The sequence below is a fragment of the Hippichthys cyanospilos genome, chromosome 16, assembly GCF_059441005.1.
Source record: "Hippichthys cyanospilos isolate Australia breed blue-spotted pipefish chromosome 16, RoL_Hcya_1.0, whole genome shotgun sequence".
NCBI classification, from domain to species: domain Eukaryota; kingdom Metazoa; phylum Chordata; class Actinopteri; order Syngnathiformes; family Syngnathidae; genus Hippichthys; species Hippichthys cyanospilos.
Genome location: NC_142384.1, coordinates 2895081 through 2919330, shown reverse-complemented (window position 1 = coordinate 2919330; position 24250 = coordinate 2895081). Strand labels below are relative to the sequence as shown.

The 24250-nt window shown below is 38.1% G+C and overlaps 1 protein-coding gene across 1 annotated transcript in view; it reads right to left on the bottom strand.

The window, feature by feature from the left end:
• Nucleotides 1-1978: 1978 nt before the first annotated feature.
• The window catches only part of prr12b (proline rich 12b), a 40875-nt gene continuing 18603 nt past the window's right edge, over nucleotides 1979-24250 (bottom strand). The window contains exons 6-16 of the mRNA XM_088437432.1: nucleotides 21640-21714; nucleotides 18517-19339; nucleotides 15911-16509; nucleotides 15705-15821; nucleotides 13331-13464; nucleotides 11962-12788; nucleotides 11769-11888; nucleotides 9153-9250; nucleotides 8930-9061; nucleotides 6677-6772; nucleotides 1979-2935 (exon numbers count right to left, since the gene is read on the bottom strand). Of these exons, the coding sequence (XP_088293558.1) occupies nucleotides 2801-2935; nucleotides 6677-6772; nucleotides 8930-9061; nucleotides 9153-9250; nucleotides 11769-11888; nucleotides 11962-12788; nucleotides 13331-13464; nucleotides 15705-15821; nucleotides 15911-16509; nucleotides 18517-19339; nucleotides 21640-21714 (3156 nt within the window). The 3' untranslated portion in view covers nucleotides 1979-2800. The remainder of the gene's footprint in view (nucleotides 2936-6676; nucleotides 6773-8929; nucleotides 9062-9152; nucleotides 9251-11768; nucleotides 11889-11961; nucleotides 12789-13330; nucleotides 13465-15704; nucleotides 15822-15910; nucleotides 16510-18516; nucleotides 19340-21639; nucleotides 21715-24250) is intronic.

The following is a 24250-nucleotide window of genomic DNA, read 5'->3' as shown; positions in this document are numbered from 1 at the left end:
TATTTTACCCTCAGCAAAAAAAAATTCTTTCCACTTTTATCTCTTGTCTTCTCTGCTTTTTTCCATTCGTTTTTATTTTCAAGTTAGTCACTTTCTGCAAGCTAAACTATTTTTTTCCCCAGTCAATATTTTTGGTGAGGCCAAAAATAATCATAGAATCTCATAAATAACACTGGCAAAATGCAATTTAAAATAGTAATGGTAATATTAACAAAATGAATGTATTTTGTATGTAAATTAGATACAATTTCCCTTAAAAGACTGAAAAGAAACAATATATTACATCCATCCAGAATGGGATGTGTTTCACATTAAAAACAAAATGGGATATTTTTCACATTCAAAAGTTATTTGTTTTTCCCAGTTCGAGCAACTAGTGGAGTTCTTTTTGTATCATAAATAGTATTTTGTGTTTAAGAAAAAACAATTCTGTCTCCTTAAAAAGATTAGAAAAGATTAAAAGGTTTTCTCCATCCATTATCTGAGCAGCTTATCCTCATAAGGGTCACAGGCATGCTGGAGCCTATCACAGCTGTCTTTGGGCAGCAGGCAATGTACCCCCTGAAGTGACGGCCAGTCAATTGCAGGGCACACAAAGACAAACAACCATACAATAAATCTGTTTTGCTATAGTTTTTACATTGTTGGTGTGTCCTACACCCGGTAACATAGAAAGCACAATAGAACCACTCTACAACTAAATTATATTTGAAGCCAGAATTTTTTCACAACAGGGGATTTTTCACTATAGCAGATCTATGTCTCAGACGTAAACATAAAAAAATATACAATCTGATTGAAGTTAAAAACAAAACCATCCAACATTTAAAAAAAAAAAAGAACTTGCCATATCTACAATAAGGATTCATTTTCATACTTAAATCAATTTCTTGCATAATGTCTTTTACTTTGCTTCATCCCTCTTTCATCTTTATTACTTTTATCCTATCTTCAGGTGTTACGCTTGGTTAAAGCTTGACGCGTTCACGAGCTCCACGTGTCAAATGACATTATTTCGCCAAACACGCCCCTCAACGCGGAACAGATTTTCTGCAACGCGTATCTTCTGGAATTTTTTTTTAACAACAGACCACATGGTAGATGAACTATTGCTTATGGAAGTTTGCCAGTAAAAACACCTTGATGATTTGTCTGAAAAGGAATACCATGCTCTAAGTACTGTATACAACTCCTGGCAAGCATCATGTTGGGGATAAATGAGGAGTCTGTTTATATCGTTTGAATCAACTAGGATTTTATTCCTCTGTTATAGAGTAGTGTTGTTTGTATGCTGTAGAATCAATTTACTGCCACCTATAGTATGGGAGAATATAGTCTGACTGCGGGGGGAAGCTGCTCCGGGTATAAAGTGATGCAAAATGTGTGCCAGCGTGTCAAGTATAAACCAAGCTAGACTTTTCCTGCAGGCTTGTTTTCACTGTAGTGAATTCAGAGCAATGAAAATGCAGAAAAAAAAAAAAAAACATTTTGTTTTATGCAACAGGGTGTTTTTTCCTTGTATGAGTAAGTAAAAAAGATGCAAAGGCTTCAATGCACGTTTTTTTTCTTTTCACACTGGGGAATTTTTTTGCAGATGCAGGTTTTGTTGTAGAGTTTTACTGTACAGGAATTCGTCCCCAAAATTAAGGGTACGTCCAAATGTTGGTGTTTCTTTTAGTTCAGTCCACTAATAACACACCTTGACCACTTGAGCGCAGTACACTATAACTTCGGATATGCACATACAGTACATTTTTGTGACACTGAACGTCATTCAGGAGTGCCAATAAACTGTTGGAAGTTAACTTTTTGAAGAATTGTTTACTACCCACCAAACCGCCACTCGTGATGTGAGTTGAGCTCATCACCATCAGCGGCATATCTAATGTTTTTGCATACAAGTCAATCAAAAAACTGGTAATGACTTTTATGCAAAATGACATAGTGAGCCACAGAGAAATTCAAGCATAAGCACGTGTCATTTGAACTTTTTAATTTACTTTTGTCAAATACAGGAATTTAATGTACAGAAGAAGTTGGAAGAGGAGAATGAAGAAGCTGTACACTATATACACATAACAATATGCTCTGCAAGAATATCCTCCGAGAGGTTCAAAATAATTGGCAAATATCAATCAGCAACAGACAGATAAAAAGGACACACATGAAACACAGACATTTAGGCGTTTGGAGCATTTCATGTCACACTTCCTTGATGAAAGTTTATTTTTGATTTATTTATTTTTTATTCTTTATTTTACAGGAATAAAATGCTCTGTGGTTGTCTTTTAAAGAACAATCACAAAAATAACACATCTTAAATGAAATACATTACCCCTGAATCTCAACCGGTTTCAGACTGAGGCAGGTAGAAACAAGAAGACTATTACATAGTCGCTTTAAACCGAGTTTTACCTGCGTAGGTCGGAACGAAGCAAACACTACAGGTGGGCCATTTTTTGTATACGCCTTTGAAACATATTCCAAAAATTATTTACAACCATCAACCCCTTTAGGATGATCATTTTTTAAAAATTTCATCATTATAAATTATAGAAACCATGGTTTATCAATACCAACTACTTGTAAAGTATGCGTGTGTGATACTGAGTCAGCCTTCATGAATTTCTGTGGGGGTGCTGACCAACTGATCTTTGCGCCCTTAAAATCCTTCACATTCACTTCAGAGTTCACAAGTTGTAATGTTTCTTGAGATAAACATATTCCTCAAATAAATCAACAATGCCTTCCTCTGTCCGTAGTGAGATTTGGTACATAAGTTCCATATGGACGTCCGTATTCAAACTTTGCCACTGAGGCCGAGCAGCTCCATGAAGGAATCGAATAGGCTCTCCAGCCAGCTCTGGTTGGCCATGCACTGCTGTACCACCTCCTCCTGGCCCGGGTCATCTGCTGCCTGCTCGATGCTGTCCGTCTGCGCACAATGCAGACTTGTTAGTTTAAAGGTACTGCGGTTGGCATCCATCCATCCTTTTTTTTTAATTTTGAAAAAAGACACTTCTACTTCTTTCCTCATGAAGAAACATCTATGGACATTAGACTGGGGAAATCCTGAAACAGTTGCCAGCCAACTGTAGGGCACACAGAGACAAACAACCATTCATGCACCCAATCACCCCTAAGGGACAATTTAGTATGTCCAATACACCTGCCATGCATGTATTTAGAATGTGGAAGGAAGCCGGAGTGCCCAGAGTAAAGCTGCGCGGGCCTAGGGAGAATATGCAAACTCCATACAGGAAGGCATGAGTCAGCTGGATATGAATTCAGGTCCCGGAACTGTGAGGCGGAAATGCTAACCACTGTAGTAGAGATTAGCAGAGAATGTGAAGTATTACTACGGCTAGCTAGCTTGTCCCTGTGAAACTGTCGAAACAATTAGCCAGAGTCCCTTATCAGACAACTAGAGCCGTGTGGAAATATATACAGTGATCCCTCCTACTTCGCGGTCTCAGATATCGCGGTCTCAGTACTTCGCGTTTTTTTTTCCGGGAAAAATAAAAAATATTTCAAAATAAAAAATCATTTAAAAAATGTGCAAAAATGTACAAAAATTGAAAAAAAGCAAAAAAGTACATTATACAGTACTGTATTAATCAAATAACGAAGTAATATTAGTTAATAACTATATTAAGAATTCTTCAAGCGTTAGAGTTCGTGACGTGTTTTTATCTTATTTTGAAATGCATGCTTTTAATTTGTCGGGCCGCGTTGCATTTCCGTTTCCTGTTTTACGTTTTCTGTGAGTCATTCGGCTCGTTATGATGACGTAGTGAATGACAACGTAAGCTCATATTTATAGTTTAGTATCATTTATGTTGATACGTACGCTACTGCCTATGTTAAGTAAGCGATGAGTGTTTATTCTGTTTATGTGTTCGTTTGTGTAGAGGTTGCACTTTATAGTTAGTAGTTGTTGCTAACCCGTTAATGTCGGCTAAAAATACAGTAAATTCATAGATTATGTGTTTATATGTTAGTTGACTGACTTTAAGATTGTTGTTGGTTTATTATTCAACAGATACTACATGATACACCATACATGAGCCAAAATAAACGTGAAGTTCAACGTGATGACTTGCGTCCTCTTTCACCGGAGTCTTGGTGCAGATAACCAGTCCTGAGAACAAATTCTCAACAAAATAAGTACTATTAGTTATTTAATGAATATACAATAATGTTAATAAGGATAAAGTAATGTTAAATAATGGGAGAAAGGAAATAAAATAGGCAAAAAATACAGAAAATACAAAAAAAAGGATTGTTTATGGTTACCGCGGCTATATTGAGGCGTACATAGAAATCTAGGAACTAATACCCTACTTCCTGGGTTTCAGACTTCGAGGGGGGTTGACAGCCCCCATTAACCGCGAAGTAGGAGGGATCACTGTATATCAGTACGTGTAATATGCAACATAAGTGTAAACGCAAATTAGATCACCATGTCATCCAAACATTGACGAATAATCCAAATTGAATTCATCGTCAGTTCCCGGGTCGATGAGTCTATTTTGAATTTAATGGTTTAAAAGATGTGTTAAAAGCAAGTTTTGCCATGACAGTGTTCTTTTGGTTAAAATATAAGTCCTCTCACAGTCAGTCGGATTTTTAACAATGAAAAGGGTAAAATTTTGATGACACAATACGTGACCAATAAGTCTGTGACACGATAGAAGCTACCACCAAAAATGTCCACTTTTATGCTCGTTTATTTGAGACAAAATGTAAATGAATCCTTAAAATGAAAAGATTATCACAGTTGTCATTCTAAAATCTCAATAACACAAGCAGCACACATTTTTGTAAGTCCTCATTGTTAATTTGTTATTAAGTTGTGGAAATAAAAATCTAAACAAAACTGTTGAATCATTAAAATGTCATCAAATTTTCTTTATGCAGCCAATTGCATTTCAGACATAAAATCCACAGTAAAAGTGACAGTTTTTCTGTTTCTGTTTTCATGTTTTGATTCAGTGGTTTTCAAAGTTGGGTCCGTGGACCAACTGAAGTCCGTGGCCTGACTGCAGGGGGTCGGTGATATAATTTGGGTGTTTTGGAACTGATTTAGTTTATCTTTTAACAGTTACAAATTTGGGCCTGGTTTGGCGTAGTCTTTGTTTTTTTTTGGCGCCGTCTCTAGCTGCTGTTGATAGTGCAATTTGTAGTGGGAAAGGAAAGTATGGAGCACGCATTGCTCTTCTGTTTGTGAGATCTGCCCAAGAGTGTCTTTGAGTTCTGTGTGTGTTTTTTTGTTGTTGTTGGAATGTTGTCATTTATTTTGTTGGTCCAACCTGTGACTGTCGATCACATGCTTGCTAATGTTAGTTTTTATCTTCAGCATTGCCTTATATGTGTTTCACTTGTTAACATTTTCGTTTGTGCTCCGTATTTCCTTTTGGTAAATGTTCTCATATGCATATGTTTTGTATTGATACTAATTTGCATCAAGTTAGTGTTTTGTATTGAAAGAAATCTCATTTTCATTTAATTCAGCTTTATGATTGATTTCGTATATCCTCTTTTCATATGAGACTATGAGTTATGTTTGGTGTGTTTTCTTTACAATATAATTCTTTATTTCTTTACAATATAAATGAGTGAGAGGTGTACGAAGAGAGAAAGCGTTACACTCATTTGCTGTTCGCTCTTTGTCTACCTAATGTAGAATAAATAGAAGCCATAGTAACATCTAAAAAGGACATAAAATTAACATATTTATAATTTTTTGTGTTCATTTCATTTTATTTTACATATTTTTTAAATTATATTTTTATATTAAATTGTGAAAGTATTCATGACTTCAATAAAGCAATCAATTCAACCAGTTTTATATATTTAAAAATAATGTAATCATTTTGAAATTTGTCAAAATGTGTTTTGTGTCTACAACTGCTTGCTAACGAGCCAATGAAGCCAAAGCGGTATTTTATAATGTTGTTTGGGGAAAATAACACACTAATAAGGAGGCGTGCACTTTTCAATTTATATTTTCTAAACTTCAGTTTAGCTACAAAGTAACAAATATGCTTGTTTGTTTGGCTTGAATTATTTTTTTGTTTTTTGTTTCTGCAAACATTTATTTGCAATGGGTGGGGTGCTTTCTAAAAGATTTCCGATTACAAAAAGTTTGAGAACCCCTGTTTGAATTGACCAAAAAAATCTGAAATCAAATTGCCCATTGCGATCATTTGACACACACACGTAGCAACATTAAAACATGCAAACTTTGGCAGATGATGCCCCTGGAATTCATTGTAAATTTAATGGAAGAGTTCTTTTGGGGGACAAATGACCATTTTTGCTCACTTTATCTGTTGAAATGTTAAACATCCTCAGATTTTAGAGTGTTCAAATCTCAGATGATGTCCACAACTGGTTTTGGAAATTACTCTCCAGTGTTCATTTAACACTTTGTGTGAGTTTCACGTCAATATCTCCTTCTTAAAATACTGGTTGCTATGGACATTTGAAAGATAATCGTGCCAAAAACCTCTAATGTGGTTTTCTCAAAAGGAGGGATTTCAATTTGGCAACATTCAATTTGCTATAATTTACAGGCATCCATTTCAATTTCAACTTATGAAGAAGAGAATCTGAAAATGGATAGGAATAAACAAAACGGTGAAATTATTTCGACACACAACGGCTGCCTTACCTCCTTCTTGCAATGTAGGAAGGTGTGGTACTTATAGTGATGGAGGGAATGATACAGACTGTAGATGCGGCACATTTCAATGGAGAGCTTCAGATCCTGAAAATGAATTTGAAAGAAAGGAGTTTGTCTTAATATACTTGTTTTTTCACCAAGTAAAAAATCATTGATATATTTATTATATTATATTATATTTTGATATTTTTAACAGCACCATTGTTTGCCAGAATGTTTGAATATGTATATAAATATATATATTTTTTTAACTATGAAAAACATCATGTAAAAAAAAAACTATCCATTAGAGGTCAGTGGAGAGCCAAGACGGTTCTAAAATTGATAGATTTGTATGGCTGTTATGAGCAGTGTTGGTCAAGATACTTCAAACTCTAATGCATTATTTATTACTTATTGCTGTCATTCCAAAGTAATTAGTAACATTATAATATTGCTGTATTTGTAATGAAATACCTTACATTAAAAATACTGTAATTTTAGTATACACTACTATTGCATTACTTTGACATTACTCTCACCAACATACCTGGAAATATGGATTTGCCATTCTAAATGTCATTACACATCCAGTGGAATGCCCTTCCGCTGTAAATGTAAAATAAAAACGTACAAAAAACGATCTAATCAAAGTTCTCTGCATAGCAACAATACACCAGCGTCATCTCTAGACAACTAAATAAACTGCATTCATGTTATCAATTGCTTCAATTAATATCATCAGTTTAAAGTGTCGTGGTGTATACAGGTATATTATAATGCATCGTACCGCGCATTATTGTCCTTTGTACTGAGTAAAAGATTACTATTTTTTTCCGTGCAATGCCTGTAACACTACAGTGTTACAGCAAAAAATAATGCATTACAGCACAGGTGTCAAACTCAAGGCCCACCACATCTTTTTTCCTTTTTTTTTGAGGGGGGCAAGCATTTTTTATTTACTTTTTTTTTATTCCCTTTCTCTCTTTTGAACAGTCAGACCAGCCCTCTGACAGAAACTGTAACCACAGTGTGGCCCACAATAAAAATGAGTTTGACACCCCTGCATTACAGTAATTACATTACTTAATGCATTACTCCTAACACTGCTTATGAGGTAACATGGAATGCTTTAATAGAATAACTCATTTTTTAAAGAACTGAATAACAATATATTTACATTCCAACATCAACAACACTGCTTTTGATCCCAGTCATTGCCATCATAAGATCATATAGTAACAATGGATGAGATTAGCATAATATTGCTTGCTTACTGACATACTGTACAAAGAGCATGCAATAAGCACTGTGCAGTAACATAAAAGTAATACTGTAGTCACGTAGTCATGTACTTGTTTCATATTTTGATACTGAGAAGTTTTTTTCAGACAGATAGTTAAGTATACCACAGTACTTTGTTATTGTACAAAGTTTTGTAAATTTCCTTCATAATCCAAGCACCACTTCTACTTTTTGTAAACATAGCAAACTTATGAGAATGATCCCCTAATGGAACAGTGGTTTTCAACTGGTCCCAACTGCTCAAACTTTTTATTTGGTCAGCAAAACCTTTTTCATATGCTTGAAGGTAAAACATTAAGTAAAATCAAAACGTTATCCTCAATGTGCAAAAAGAAATCAAAATATTGCCATTTATGCTTTGTGACTTTAATTATGGACAGTGACTCAATCTGTGAACCAACAACCACTACACCATGCTGCCACTATTAAATTTGTTTTGAATCACTCGAGAATGTCCAGCATGCATTCTGCTGATCTAAAATATAAAATACTGCATAATATTAGCACAAGTTTGTGGTTTTGCACAAGCAAATAAGCAGTATTAGAAAAAGGGATTACAAAAGTAATGTAATTAATGTAATGCGTTACTTTTTTGCTTTAATAAGGTGTAAGACATTATACAAAAAACTAGCAATAATTTACTCTGTGCAAATGGCAGTAATGCGTTTTATAATGCACTATAATATATAGCGCAAAAGAACACTCCTAAACGCTTTAAATTTATCATATTAATTGAATATAATTGAATTCAGTTGATAGCATGAATGCAGTTCATATGGTTGCCTTGAGATGACGCTGGTGTACTATTGCTATGAAGAGAACATTGTGGTTTTATTTGTGTGTTTTTATTTTACATTTCCAGCGATCAAAGCATCATTTAAAAAGTTGCTTCAACCACAAGCCTTCCGGAAACATCTAAAAGAAAGCTGATGTTGTCATGGCAGCAGTGGCACTTACTTGGTGCTTAGGAATGCTTCTCTTGCCATGGTTGAGAGTTTTGCGGTTGTAACCCTCCCCACAAAGTCGAACTTTGACTGTTCCGGATTCCAGCGGGTCTGCTGTCATTTTAGGGAATATATGAAGAGCCTCCTAGTGATCGCGAGACACACAAAATCAAAAAGAAAAAAAACGTGTAACTTTTCCTTCCCCGCCTCCTGATGCCTGTGATCAAATGAATTACCTGGTGCTGAGCACTCATAGTCACTCTCCTCAACAACCGTTTCTTCTGTTCATTCAGCAGACTGTCAATCTTCCTCATGGGCGGAAGGTATAATTCATCTACGTAAACAAAATCATTCATTTATATTGGAAACAACTGTCTCATCAAGATATGGGTTGCACAATTGGTATTCTAAATCTGACGGTCCGTGGACACCTCATTAGCATTGTACTTGAAGAAATGTTAAATACAGTGGGCCCCCGGTTTACGAGATGAATTTGTTCCGTTGGGTTCGTAACGCGAATTCGCCCATGGTGGGCAATCCAAACCTATGTTAATTAGCTAACTCGTGTCAAGCCCCAGGTAAAAACATCAAAATTGTATACAGTGATCCCTCACTTTTCGCGGTTAATTGGGACCGGAACCACGTAATTTTTCTGGAAAAAGGTTTTAATTTTTTTTATTTTTTTATGAATGTATAACGTCTTCATATTATACATATTTCAGACAAATATTACTGCAGCACATTAATGTATTATAATAATAATAATAAAGATACAGTAACTGCTGTCATTCCTCCCCATCCATTTTGCTGTAGTCTTAGCTGTGGCCATTTTAGTGGCACCAGAAAGTCAAATTAAGAGGAATGCTGTAAAAAACATGATAAAAGTCACAGTTTACACTTGAAATTCCAATTTATTACAGAAGAAATCTAAGTAAGAGATTAGTGAAACTGTCCTCCGCCCGCCAGCGTGTGTGTTTTCGGATCACCGGCGTTTGAGGTAAGTGGTCATATTTAGCTCCGCACGGAAGTCTAATAAAAGTGATGGCTGTAGCAAACATGATAAGAATCGCAGTTCACATTTGAAAATCCAATTTATTGCAAAAGAAATCTAGGTATGTGATTTCCAACGGAACTACAAAACCTCTTCCTCCACCCAAGAGCCTGAGTGTTTTCTGGTTGAGATCGGCGCTGGTCTCAACCAGACGCAGGAGTTGGGGCGGGAGTAGATTACATTCCTGTCCTCATTGGTCAACAGTCATGCCGGAAGCCAATAACATGTCATATAGAAGTGCCAATCCCCCTCCTGAATTCACTTTTGAGTGCCCTGCAAGACACACGATTCTCCTAGCGTGACCAATGGCGGCAGGAGTTGTAATCTACTCCCGCCCCAACTTCCACTTGTTACGTAGACGAAGGCAAACAGCTTGGTTTTAATCAGAAAACAAGCAGGCTCAAGTTTTCATATTAAGATCAAAGCAGCCTCCAAATTCCACTTTATTAAATCTGACATATATGCAGATATAATTTGGGTGTTCCAGGCCCATCTAACAAAACATCTTAAAAATAAGGATAAACTGAAATATTTTTCTAGTTTCATAGCTGCCAAGCCTCCAAAAGAAATCAAGTTTATTATTGTAATGAAGACCATTATCTTGGAAATCTCTTACCTAGATTTCTTTTGAAATAAATTGGAATTTCAAGTGTAAACTGTCATGTTTTGGTTGGGTTTGTTGTTTTCCTCAGGTCGTGTGGCATTTAAGTTAGGTTAAGGTTAGGTTAAGTTAAATTTTGGTTACGTTCTGAGACATAAAATCCTCGAAATTTCAAAAACCGAGGTTTGACTGTACTGAAATTTTAAATAATTAAACCTGGTTATTAAACCATACAGTAACTGTACTGTTATTCTTTATCCCTTTGGCTGTAGTCTCACGGAGAGCCACTGTTATATTAGCGGTGCCCGATTGTTATCATGTTTGGTCAGCTACAGGCTTCACTTTCATTAGACTTCTGGGTGTGGCTAATATAACCACGACTCTCTGTAACGCTCCAGCCAAAGGGATGGGAAGGGATAACAGTAAAGTTACTGTATAAGGTTTAATCATTTAATTTAGTGGGCTTGAAACCGATATAACAAAAGCACTTTTTTGTTTGTTTTTTGTTTTGTGCCGCCTTGAGCCTTATACATATCGTAGATTAAAACAGATTTGAGGGTTGTAAAACAGAGAAAAAATGTGCGTGTGCCAATAATTCCACTGCATACACCACTTACATGGATCTGCTGGCTACACTACTACGAAATCTTCGGCCAGACTTTAAGGAGGATCTTATCTGAATGCTTGCTGTCAAGGCATCTTTGCACTGGACACTTACTGCCTAATATGCGTGCTTTTTTTTAGCACTCGGCATCTAGGGCTACCTTTTGAGCATGGAAGCTCCTACCTTCAGTCCCTTCTGAAGGTTTCTCATTTTCTCTGGATGGGGTTTGGGAATTTGTCCTTCCTCTTCTGGGCGCTTTGATCCGGGGATGGCGTTTTATATTTGGGATGTTCTGTAGGATTTCTTTTTTACCCTTTGAGACTGTGCTGATTCAGGGCTATACAAATAAACTTGAGTTGACTAAATGTATGATAAATGCACAAATGAGTCTTTACCACACTCTTTGTCTTGTTGTACCCCCTAGCAGTTCATGAGAAATATGACTGTGACTGTGTACTTGTATTTTGTATTTTTTTTTGATCCAATAATCAGAGTGACCTAAAATGAGTTGTGCTTAAGCTGAGTAGTTTAGCCCACTTGCGAGACAGGGCCCTTTTTTGATGGCTTTTACAGAATTCACCAATATGAGTTCTCACCATCTGTGTCCTCGAGGGCTTGAATCATGTCAGGGTCAAGCGCCGTGCTGACTAACATTTCCACGTAGCTCCTGAACATCTCTCTCATGGCCCGGCTATTTAGCCCAACCCGCAGAGGACCTAAAAGAGAAATAATATCATCCGCTGAGCTCAGAAGTGATGAAGTTGGATTTTTGTCCAGTGAGATGCTGACCTTCATCTTCACTGGGGAGTGACGAATCAGATTCAGAGGAGGAGGAGGACGGCAACTCCTTCATCCATTTCTTCCTCTTCTTTGGAGGAGGCTCCATTTTATCCAGTGTTGTTTTGCGCCTGGAGTTACGTATCATCTTCTTCTCAGCTCCGCTTTTGTCCTTCTTCACCCTCACGCACTGCATTGTTCCTCTCCTGACTTCCATGAGCTCCCTTGCTCCTGTTTCTCTGGCCAACTCCTTTTCCTTCTCCTTGTGTCTGCCCCTTTCTGTGACCACCCTTTCTGGCCGCAGTCTATCTTTGTCTTGAACCTGATCTTTGCCCAGTTTCTCCTTTTCCCTCATTTTCCTTTCCTGTTTCCCCTTTTGCTTGCATTCACTCTCCAGTTGCTTCCTATCCTGTTCTTCCCTCTCCCTCAGTTCCCTGCTGATCTTCTCTCTCTCATCTTGATATCGCTCAGATTCTCTCATCTCCTTGTCCTTTTCCTCTTTTTTCTCCTCGTCCTTTCTTTCGCTCTCCCATTTCAGGACAGCTATGCTGTCATGTTCTTTTGGCTTTCTCTGTCCCTGCTCCCTATCATTTCTCTTATTTTGCTCTTCTTTTTCCACATTCTCTTTTTCTCTCTGTTCTCGCTCCTTTTTCTCTCTTTCCACTTTTTCCTTCCTCTCTTGTTCTTTTTGTTCCTTTTCTGCTTTTTCCCTTTGCTCCCGCTCTTTCTTCTCCTTCAGCTCTTTCTCCAGGGGTCTCTCTTTGTCCCTGTCATCTCTCTCCACTCGAGTTGAGGTTTGATTGTGAGGGGCGGGTAATTGTTTTGCTAGTGCCTGACGTCTGCCGTTTAAAAAAAAAACAAAAAAACAGACGGATTGAACAAACCAGGCGAGAGAATTTGTTACATTGTGTTTCACGTCATCTCACAATGGCTATGCTGTTTCGATTTAGAAAACATATTTTCCAATGTAAAAATATATGAGACAAATAGACAATGGTTGTATACTTGGGGCATAATTCATACAGTACCGGACTTTCACCAAGAATGGTGAAAACACATGAAAAATCTTAACAAGTATCAAGTCAAGGATAGACTTAAACTTAAACTTAAACTTAAATGATGAAGAGGGCTACGACTTTGCATCATTGCTAATTACACACAACACAGGATTATGCCTGTGGGCCACTATTTGCCTATCTGTGATAAGAGTGAAAAACATAGTCATGGTCCTATTGTTTTTAGTGAAAGTAAGAGTAACAGAGAAGTACCCGATTATCAAACATGTACCTATTTATTGTTATTGATCATTAATTCATTAACGTAAGACAGTATCTTATTTGAAATTGTATTCTACGATACAAGGAAAATAACTAAGACTTACCTCAAAGTCAGACCGGTTCTGTGCCATGGCTTTCTGGAACACACTCTAACATAATCTTTTTTGTTGACGTTTTCCAGGAACTTTACATACAAACGCTGGTAGCGCATTTTAGCATCACCAAAATAACCCAGATACTGAGGGAAGAGACATTAAGAAAAAGAAGAATCAGTAATTAGATATTCACCCATTTTCTTAATGGCTTGTCTTCATGAGGGTTAGGGTTATATTATAACCCCATTATAACCGTTATAATGAGGGTACAGGTCACAAAAAGTCAAACAACCATTCAATATCCATACCATGTATGTTTTGGGAAATGTGGGAGGAAACTGGAGAAAAACCATGTGGGCAGGGAGAGCATGCAAACTCTACACAGAAAGGCTTGGAGGCGGAAGCAAACTCACGACCTTTGAACTGTGGTTTTGACGTGTATGGAGTAAGATGCCTGTCAAAAAGACGTATGAATGTTGATTTCATGAATTGAACACTTGCGAGTGCACGGTATTTTGATAGCTACCAGGCAATGTAAGGATATCTGTGAGTCATCTGCGCCGCCATTAGTCAAGCAGAGAATAGCACATAAAGTATATGAACTTTCAACATCAGCATCATTTTGGGAAGCTTCTTTAATAGCTAGTGACCTCTACTGGCAGAAACAAGCACTGCAGATGATTTGGAAAAGCCCTCAGTCTGGCGCACACACGAACACCGAAGTGTAATCCTATTACAAAATAGAGATTATTTCATTTCAAATAAAGATTTTCATATTATTTATTATTGTGGTTACGTGGCAGTTATTCTCCTAAAACATTGCGATGGACCAATTTATAAAATATATTATTGATTTTCTGACAATATAGACATTTAGAGTCACAATTCATTAGCTTGTGAGCTACAGTACAGTCATAAGTATGCCCGTTCAATTTAATTAAATAATTTATGAATATTTTTCACATTCACCTTGCAAACTATCAAGCTGTTGGAGTGATCCAAAGTTGTTACAAAGGGTTGTAACGTCATGGGATAATTTTGTAGCTCGCTGTCATGTTCAGTTGGATTTTGCTTGTGGGTTTATTTTGGGGAGTTCTGTTCTTTTCTGTTTGCATAGTTCCTGTTTCAGCTCCTCTCGTGTCACCCCGCATTAGTCTGATTTGGTCCACCTGTCTGCCTTTACCTGCCCCTTAAGTGTCCACCAGTCTACTTCCCTTGCCTATTGTTTGCTTCCCAGCTGTTGCGCGTCCGAGTAATTAGTGTCTGTGTGTATTTAAACCCAGTTTGTGTTACACCTGGTTGTCGGATCATAGTCGCAAATAATCGTCATCAATAAATGTCTCGTTGCAAACACCGAAAAGATGACTTTTCAAAAGAAGGCTCGACATGACCTCTTTTCACCTGTGAAGCCCTTTGAGACTTCGGTGATTCAGGGCTATACAAATAAAATTTGATTGACTGAGTGATTGATTGATTGGTTGATTGATTGATTGATCGAAGTCCTTTGTCTCCATGCCAGCCTGTCCGTTTAGTGTTTCCTGTTCACCCGCATCCCTGAGTTTTTTGCCATGCTGTTTTTCTGCTTTTTGTTCTTGTCTGCCTGTCACCAATAAATGTGGATTACCGCACGCACTCTCTGCCTTGGAGCCTTCCTGCACCTGTGTCCACTATGCCCGCAACCACACCAGCATATCTACCTGCTTTGCTGCCCCATGACAGCTCTTAAGCTAATAACCTGTAAAAATGAAAATCATTAAAATAAATTATAAGTTGGCGCAGATGACCCGCAGATCGACTTACTTTGCCTGGTAGTTTGGCGTGATGTCATCTTGATTTGCATATCCAGATCCACAAATCCATTGGAGAGATTCATGCAAAAACATGATGTGGTTTCTCTTGAGGTCAAAGTCGTGAAAATGAAAGTTGTATTCAAAATAACTTGCGCTTGCGAGTTTTCAATTTGTAAACTGAACACAATTCAGAGTCGTACACCGATGAAAACAATACAAACTCAACACAGTTTAGAGTCGTACTCATACCAATTGTTAGACACGCAGACGTCTTTTTGACCGCGATCTTACTCCATTGACGTGCTAGCCAGTCTTCAACCATGCTGCCCTCAGTATATCTTGTACTTAAAACGACTGCCAACGAACGTTGGCAAATGCTCTGGACACATGAGAAGTTAACGGCGATATTACTTTTCTCGCCTTTGAAATAATTCACTATTTACAAAAGAAAAAGAACTAGTGCACACAAGTTTGTATCATGTGAGTGTGTGTTTTTTTTTTCACGTTCACTAAGATTGTCTTTTTCCTTCGGGTCCCTTTCAGGACGCTGAACAATCCAACATCCTTCATGAGTTGTTTGTGGGAAAACTCACATTACTAGTTGCACAGAACTGCCTTTGACCATCTTTGATCTCAGGGCTGAATTTCTGGAGTAAAGCTTTCTGCACTCTCCAGATCGGCGGGGGCTCCCGACCTGTCTGCAAAGCCATCTGATGATGCAAACAAACAATGTGAGCTATTCATGGCTAGTCATTTATCGTCCATGTATACACTTACCACAAGCAGTGAAGGAACTCACCTTGAGTGTCCCAATGTCTTCGGTTCGGATAACAAACTCGTCCCGTTCACGGAAGATTCCCTCGCCTCCACTCTCACTATCCTCCTCCTCGCTCTCCCCTGCGATTGCGGCGTCGGCCTGTTTCTTGGCCAAATGCAGGGCGGTGAGTCGCTGGGATGCCGGGGCCTCCTCTGGAGTGGGAGGGGACGGAGGTGGGGAGGAAGAAGCGGATGGTGAAGAAGATGAAGGGGAAGAGGGGGAAGCCTGCCCAGCTTCGGGTTCCTGGTCCTGGTCAGAGCATGATGGCGGAGGTGTGGCGGAGGGAGGCGGTATGGAGTGGCTCTGGGGAAGGTTGGAGAGAGGGGGTGAGGGAATAGCGGGAGGGGAGGTGGAGGGGGGCGGGGAGGTGCCTGCAGTTGGAGTTGCTTGGTAGGAGACCTGCTGCTGTTTGCAGGGAGGATAAGGGGGATCCACCTCATCATCCTGTTGGACTGGCTGCGGGGACTTTGCAGAGACAGATAAATCCACATGCCAAGGGAGCGGCAAGGGTGAGGAGTAGGTGGGTGGGGAAGGGGAAATGGAGGGTGATGCGGACGGAGGAGCCGAAGCAAGCACGGGGCCTGGAACACAAAGAGCAGGAGGACACCTTTCACCTTCATAAACGTACTTTAATCTGCATCTTTATTTGCATAATTCTTGACTGAAATCAAGGAGGAAATGCTACAATAGAGGGGCTTCATTGCTAAAAACAGGAAATGTTCAATCAAGCTGGATATTTCTTGTGTATCAAAAAGAGATGCGAAAAGACATCATAGGATGAGATCTCGCAAGATTACAACGCTGCAATATTTCTTGTCCCGGCACAGCATGGGCTGTATTTTCTTTTGGCTGTTTTGTTTGTTCAATGAGAACACAAAAGAATGTGTTGCTTGTTTTTGCCTAGGTGCTGCTTGTGTATGCTTTGCATGCAGTGTTGGGAGTAATCCATTACTAAAGTAATGTCATTTCTGTAATGTATTATTATTTGCTGTAATGCGGCAGTGTAAGGCATTACAAACAAAAAACTAGTACGGTAATATTTTACACGGTACAAATGAGAGTAACGCGTGTTACGATGTATTATAATATGTATCCCAATAAAACACTCCTAAACCCTTTATATTTACAACATTCATTGAAGCAGTTGATAATACGAATGCAGTTCATTTGGTTGCCTTGAGATGGCACTGGTATGTTGTTGGTATGCAGAGAAGTTTGTTTAGGTCCTATATGTTTAAGTTTTATTTTACATTTCCGGTGATCAGGGCATCATTTACAAATCCAAGGGAGGAATAATATTTATTTTGGGATAATTTTGAGCAGGTAAGTTTGATTAAGTTTAGTTTAAGGTCATTCTACTGAATGTGTAATGAGAGTAATGGGCTACTTTTAGAATGGTAAATCCATATTTCCAATTATGTTGGCGAGAGTAATGTAAAGGTAATGCAATAATAGTGTAATGCCTTGCATTTCAAATACAGTAATTTTATAATGTAACTAATTACTTTGGAATGACAGTAATAAGTAATAAATAATGTGCAACAATTTTGAAGTAACTTTGAAGTAGCTTTGCCAAAAACTTTAATCAATGACGAGGACAACCCTCACAAGTTTAGACCATTAAGATAATTTGCCAAGTGATTTGGTTTGACCATGTGTCCATGCTGTTGCACAAAAGAAGTTATAAATTGAGTTCAAGGGAAACACTTGGTATTTGCAGAAGGAAGACACACATACAGTATGACAATAGTGAGCTGTTTTTGATTATTATTATTTGACTGACTTGGATATTTATTTGCTATACGTATTGCTGTATCTTTGAAGTGCAAACTGCATTTAGCCCGCAGTCAATGTGAAGTAGATTAACTGCGTTGTTCTATTCACTACTTGTCTTTCAGAGCTATAACACAGCTTACTTTACCAGCTTAGTCCCGGTTTCAGGTTTATTGGTGATAAGAGCATTCTGGGATGTGTTTCAAGTAACAATAAATGCAGACCAAATTTGAATTTTTTTTCTCTGATTCGCTCTTGGCTGGGAAATGCAAGATAGAGTTTTTTTTTTTACTTATGTAATTAAAGACGTTTTTAGTAAATTCAACCTCAGCAGCACTTCACTTGTAGTGTATATGACGGATGAAATTTAGATGAATTTAGCCAATTGTTAATGAAACCGTTTACTATGGTTGTATTATAGCCTAGGCTAAAACCACTTGGCTGGCATTTTTTCATGTTACACTTATATTACTGTAGTGTTTCAATTTCAGTGTAACTGCGGAACCACAGACATGGTGATAACATTAAGTGTAAGTACAAAAACAGAAAAAAGAATTAGTACTCTTGCAGACAGAAGTAGACCTGACGAGTGACTAACCAGAAAAAAACAAAAGTCAAATTACGCTCAATAGTGGTGACAGAAGGTTAGGCAAAAATACACTACAATACTGATGGACCGACATTTCCGATTTTGTCTGGCCTGAAAAAATGAATGAGCGACCATGATGGAAAGCGGGCGGGGCTCTGCCGAATGTCGGACCAGCAGAAAAATGGAAGTTGCCCTCCTCTGAAAACAACTATAGAAGGAGTCTTACCTTCAACTTTAGAAGCTTCCGGTCTCTGTCTTTCAGACACTATGTCTTCTCTCTTCGCCTCCTGCTCTGATCTCTGCAGTGAATCTTGTGGATCACTCTTAATTTTTTCCTCAACTGCAATTTTCCCTTCAAGTTCTCCTTCTTCCTCCTTGTCCTCTCCTCTGGGCACAATTTCCCTCTCCTCGTCCTCTTCTCTGTTGGACTGTGAGGAAACAAAGTTGTTCTCATCTGGAGCATGGAGCTGATTGTACGTGAGCATCCCCACTTCGCCGTTTGCCATAGCTGTAGAGGGGACAAGGGGAGGCATGGCAGGAGGTAAGGGACTGAGTGCTTGCTCCTGTGGGGTTGGAGGAGAGAGAGTCGATGGTATTTTGACCATAGCAGAAGCCATAGCAGCAGCCAGAGAGTGTGGGGTGTCATAGAGGGCAGAGATGGCAGAAGAGATACTTTTCTGCAAATCCTGGTTTTTACTGACTGAGTCCTCCTCATCGGAGGAGAAGGAGGGCAGAGCCTCCAGATTCCCTTTCAGCTCATCATCCAGAGGTTTACAAGGACTTGGGCAACTACTGAGAGCAAGGTCCACCCCCTGGCCTCCCCTCTCCTCGCAGAATGTCCCTGCAGGCTGCCTTGGCAGCGTCGGTGATAGCGGCGGTGTTGGAGTAATGGGCCTGATCCCGCCTTTTAGAGAGGAACAGTTGTCCATGGCTTCCTCTTCACATCTGTCATCTACCGGTTCAAGGCCCGGCAGTTTTTTGCCTGTCTTCAAGAAGTCCAAAAAAGAGGACATGAAGCCAGGTTTGAAGTCAAATGCTTTTTCATCAACCTGAAAAAATGTAGAGCATAAATTACCTCACAAGCAAGATTAATTTATCTTCTATACAGTGTGGCACCATCATTATTGTATTTTTTGGCCACATCAAACTATAATGTGACTCAGAAGACCATTGGCTGATGCAAAGTCCAAACTGCTTATAAGAGTGGAAAATCTTTAGTCTGTAGTGTTGTTTTAGGTGGCAGGCTTCCTCCTACTTCATATTTATGCTACATTTCCTGCTATGACCCGTAATTCCCCAAATCTAATTTTTCAAATCAAGGCCATAAGTATGGGTGCGTACTATAAAAAAAAAAAGGGGGGGGGGGGCGGGGGGGGGTTTGACGCGATCAGTCAGCCACAGCTGACACAGATGTGTATTTGACCGTATTCTTTCTTACAATAATAACCGTAATGGGAGGGTTAGAGAGCAGGGGGACCTTGTGGGACGTTAGCATCGAGTGCCTGTTGCAGCTAACAATAACTCATGTTAGCGGAGGTTGTTACGGCATTATTTTCAAAAAAAGAAGTGGGACTGATAACTGAACCAACGTCCGTGTCCATCCTTGTTCACGCACAGGAATATTTCTAAAACCGAGAATGAAATGTCATGATTTCTCCAGCTGATTTAATTAAGAGTACACAGGTTAGAGAAAACAGAAAGGTATCATTTGACTCGTTTGATTGCAATTTTTTGGCACCTACACACAATCATAAACTTGGTAAATAAGGATGCTGCTCAACTTTGGCTATTAATTGTAAAAAGGAAAAACAACGGGTTCATGTGCATTCAACTATACTGGTCAGGCGTTCACTGACCGCTCACAATGTGGGAAATTTGAATACGCTTTGTTCCATTGTTGTGAGAGTGTCGGTGTGTTTTATACACGGCAACATAGAAAATACCAGAATTTGACCCCAAAATGAAGGGTATATCTTATACGTAGGTGCATCATAAATTTGGGGAATTACAGTAATTATTCTTAACTCATTTAATTCCAAAGATATATTTTTATGTTTTCAAGAGTCCAGACATTCAATCCCAGGTTGTATTAGGGTTTTTACTCTTTTTATTTCAAGTCTTCGGCTAAAGATGGGTCTAAATATGGCCTCTTTTTTTTATTTTTTTTTGAAAAGTGGGGGCGCTACTTCGCGGGTTTTACTTTTCTCAGGGGGATTCCTATAGTATAATATAATAACAGAAGTATAATAGTATAATAATATGTATAGCATGAAGACTTTTCAGACATTAAGGTTTTACTTTTCGCAGGGGGATTCCAGTCCCCATTCATGACTCTTCAATAATGCAATCAATTCAACCAGTTTCATGTATTTTTTAAAACATAATAATGTAGAAATTTGTCAAAATGTGTATTGTGTCTACAACTGCTTGCTAACGAGGCAATGAAACCAGCAAACCTAAAGCAACATTTTATTTTATATTGCTGTTTTTGACTTAATAATTGGCAGGAACCTTTTGGGGGGTGATCCGGCTTGTTTTCAGGGGGCGTGCAAACAACGACAGCAACATACGTAACAAACATACTTGTTGTCAAAATAGATATGTTGCTGGATAAATGGTCACTTGGTAAGAGAACTGACTCTATCACACTCAACAATTATATTTTCTTTCTATAGAAAAATCAGCATCTTAACAATAACCCTAACCCTTTACGCACGGTGCTACATCCACCCTCCCAGTTTTTGTACGTTTGGGTTTTTTTTTGTTTCTACACTGCAGCTACCAGTCAAATAAAACATAGATTTTTATTCAGACTCTAAACAATGCAAGACCTGCTTTTGGATGCAGCAGTAACATATAACTATGGAGCATGCATTAAGATGCTTATGAGATTCTAAATGGTTATTCAACTGATAAAAATCTCATTCGAAAACAAAACAGAATTTATTTGCAAATTAAACCTGTGAGTAGGCAGAATATTCCTGTTCTTGCCTTATTGGTAGTAAGGCTTAAGAGACAGCAGGGGGCACTGAGGATCCTGCACTGAGAAAAAAAAATTGTAACCAAGGCAACGGCTGCCGTGGTAACAGCGATCTCTCTCCTCTCTTTTGTCAGTCAGATAGGACTGGCTGTCACTCAGCTAAAACGTTCCTTTTTTCCCCCAAATCCTATGATCGAAAATCAGCACAGAATGCTGCATATTTTTGGTCTTCCTTCCCTGGTCTAAACTAATGTATGGCACAATTTCCCAAGGTGAAAAGAGCCTCTTGAAATGTGGAGAATACATGCTGTTGTATAAGCTTTACACATAAAGGTCTGGCTTTGCTTATTTTCAAGCAGTGCAACTTACAGAACTGGAGAGTTTCTGCATACTGCCCCAGCCTTCAGGGTTCAACGGATCTTCAATCTCTTTCTTCCACGTAATCTGTGTTATGAATGGAAAAATAATACTTTAGCAAAATGCATAAGAAAATGTTTGGATTTATTCTTATAAAATATATGGAAGAACTATAAAACATTGTGCCATTTTATACATACAGTAATGTACAATGCATGAGCGAATTCACACTGTTAACATACTCTTTATGTTAAAAATGAGAACCCTATGAGACCACATATTGACAATCACTTACCATTCATATCAGTCATAGCTCAAATGTGATCTATTTACTGTGTGTATTTAATGAATTTGCCCAAGCCATAAGTCAAACTATTTAAAGGCTATTTTATTGTAAAGGCTGTGCCATATATAGTCCTAAAATTGCAGGACTACAGATTAAAAAAAAAAAAAAAAAACTCAAACCCTCCCAGCAACACATACAGAAAAATCAGCAGTATAACCATGGTTACCAAGTCACCTCAATGAGAACATATCTGCAAATATAGTAACAGAACTGTAAAGGAGTTGGACTTGCTTAGGAAACAGAAGGTGTTTCTTGCAATGAAAATATAGACAACAATTTAATGTTCAGACTAGAAGAGTGTTGCACATTTGTTTGGATACCAAAGTGTATACCATACCAAAGTATGTCCCGAGGACACAACAGTTCGACATTTTTAATCTGTATATGTTCATTTCTTAATTTAATGACTTAGTGTGATATTATTTCTCATACGAAGCCTAAGATAAGCAGCCAACAAATCTTGATTTTCAATGCAAAAAAAAAAAAAATAAATCTCCGGTCATCCACAGATTTTTTTTTCAACCGTACCCCATTTATTTGTCATGTTGCCACTCCCCAGTGAAAAAGCCGCTTCATTCGCCCGCAAGCTGTTGTGAATAATTTGACAGAGGAGATGAGAAAGTCTCAGCTTTGGTCACACATTGCAGAGAGCCAGCCCATTCAAATATGCATAGTAAAATTGATATTGTAGTCATTCGTATCATATTTTCGAACATTTGTTATTGAAATAACTACAAATGCATTTTTACTTCAAATAGGCTTCTTCTTCAAAGGAGGCCAGAACCAAGGGTTAATAGAAAATTAAGGATTTTAGTCAATTAAATTAATGAGGGAACTATTTCAATCATACACTAGCGATGGCCAATGTTGGGAATAATGCTTACAAAAGTAATATAATTACTGTTATGCATGACTTTGCTGTAACACAGTAGTGTAATGCATCACACAAAAAAAAAGATATATTTTACTCAGTACAAATGACAGTGACGCAATGCATTACAATGCATTTTTAACCTGAAAGTGGTGGGTTTTTTTTCCCCCCTTAAATTCACTAAAAACACTGTGAGATCAGAGGAGAAAAGTCCAGGGCAAAATGTTTACTTTCTGTTATTATTATCTATAACAGCAGAGATGAGTGTGGCAGTAGCAGACCACAGGTTGAATATGGACAATATGCACACAAGATGGACATACGCCCATTATTTTCACTTCGTCAGGGATAAAAACAAGGAGAACACTGTATAATAGTTGGATACTCTTTGTGCACGACATGTAAAGAGCTGGCCACTTTGCCGAATAGAACCGGTAATTTGACAAACCATTTAGAGTGGAGCCATAATAACGTGAAGTTAAAAAAAGAAACCTAAGAACCTTAGTAAAAGAAAACATGCTCAGGATTGAGAGTAGGGATAAAACAAAGTTCTCTCGCTCAGGGATGCCACAAACAAGCATTTTAATAATCCCCAGTCCCTCTTTTGAACAGTTTTTCCCAGCATCTGATTTCAAAACTAGGTGTGGTAGACATGTAAAAACTGAATTCATACCGACCCTCTGACAGAAACTATAACTACAATCTAGCCCACGATAAACATTAATTTGACACCCCTGGCTTAAAGCATAAACAAAGCGAAGCATAGTAATAAAGGGATTAAAATAGAAAAAAAGTATTTTGTCTTTAAAAGTTTACAATACAATACAATACACATTAAATGATTTGTACTGGTTTTAGGCTGAAGCCAATCTTCCAGTGGATGTGTAGTGAGCGTGATGAGCTACATTTAAAATGGTAAATCCATATGTCCATTTATGTTGGTGAGAGTACCATATGAAAGTAATGCAATGGTATTGTAATGCATTACATTTCAAATACAGTAATATTGTAATGTTACTAATTACTTTGAAATGGAAGTAATAAGTAATAAATATTGCATTACAATTTTGAAGTGACATGACCAACACTGTTGATGGGAAAATGAAGTCTCATGAAGCACTTTTGGTTTGTTTTCTCTGTAAAGGCCACTACACTTTTTTAACTGCAAATCCATTGCACTTTCATCTTTAAACAAAGAGCATCATCTGGAGGAGTGAAAAAACAAATAAAAATCACAAATGCTTCATGGGGCTTCGTTTTGCCATCACTACCATACACTGCCTAGATTACTCAATATTGCACTGTGTACAGTACAGTTTACCCTCTACGACATCCCTGCCTTACGTTTTTTTTCACCTTACGACGTGATGTGCAACGTTTCTTTGTCCCCTCTTTGCTGTATTTTT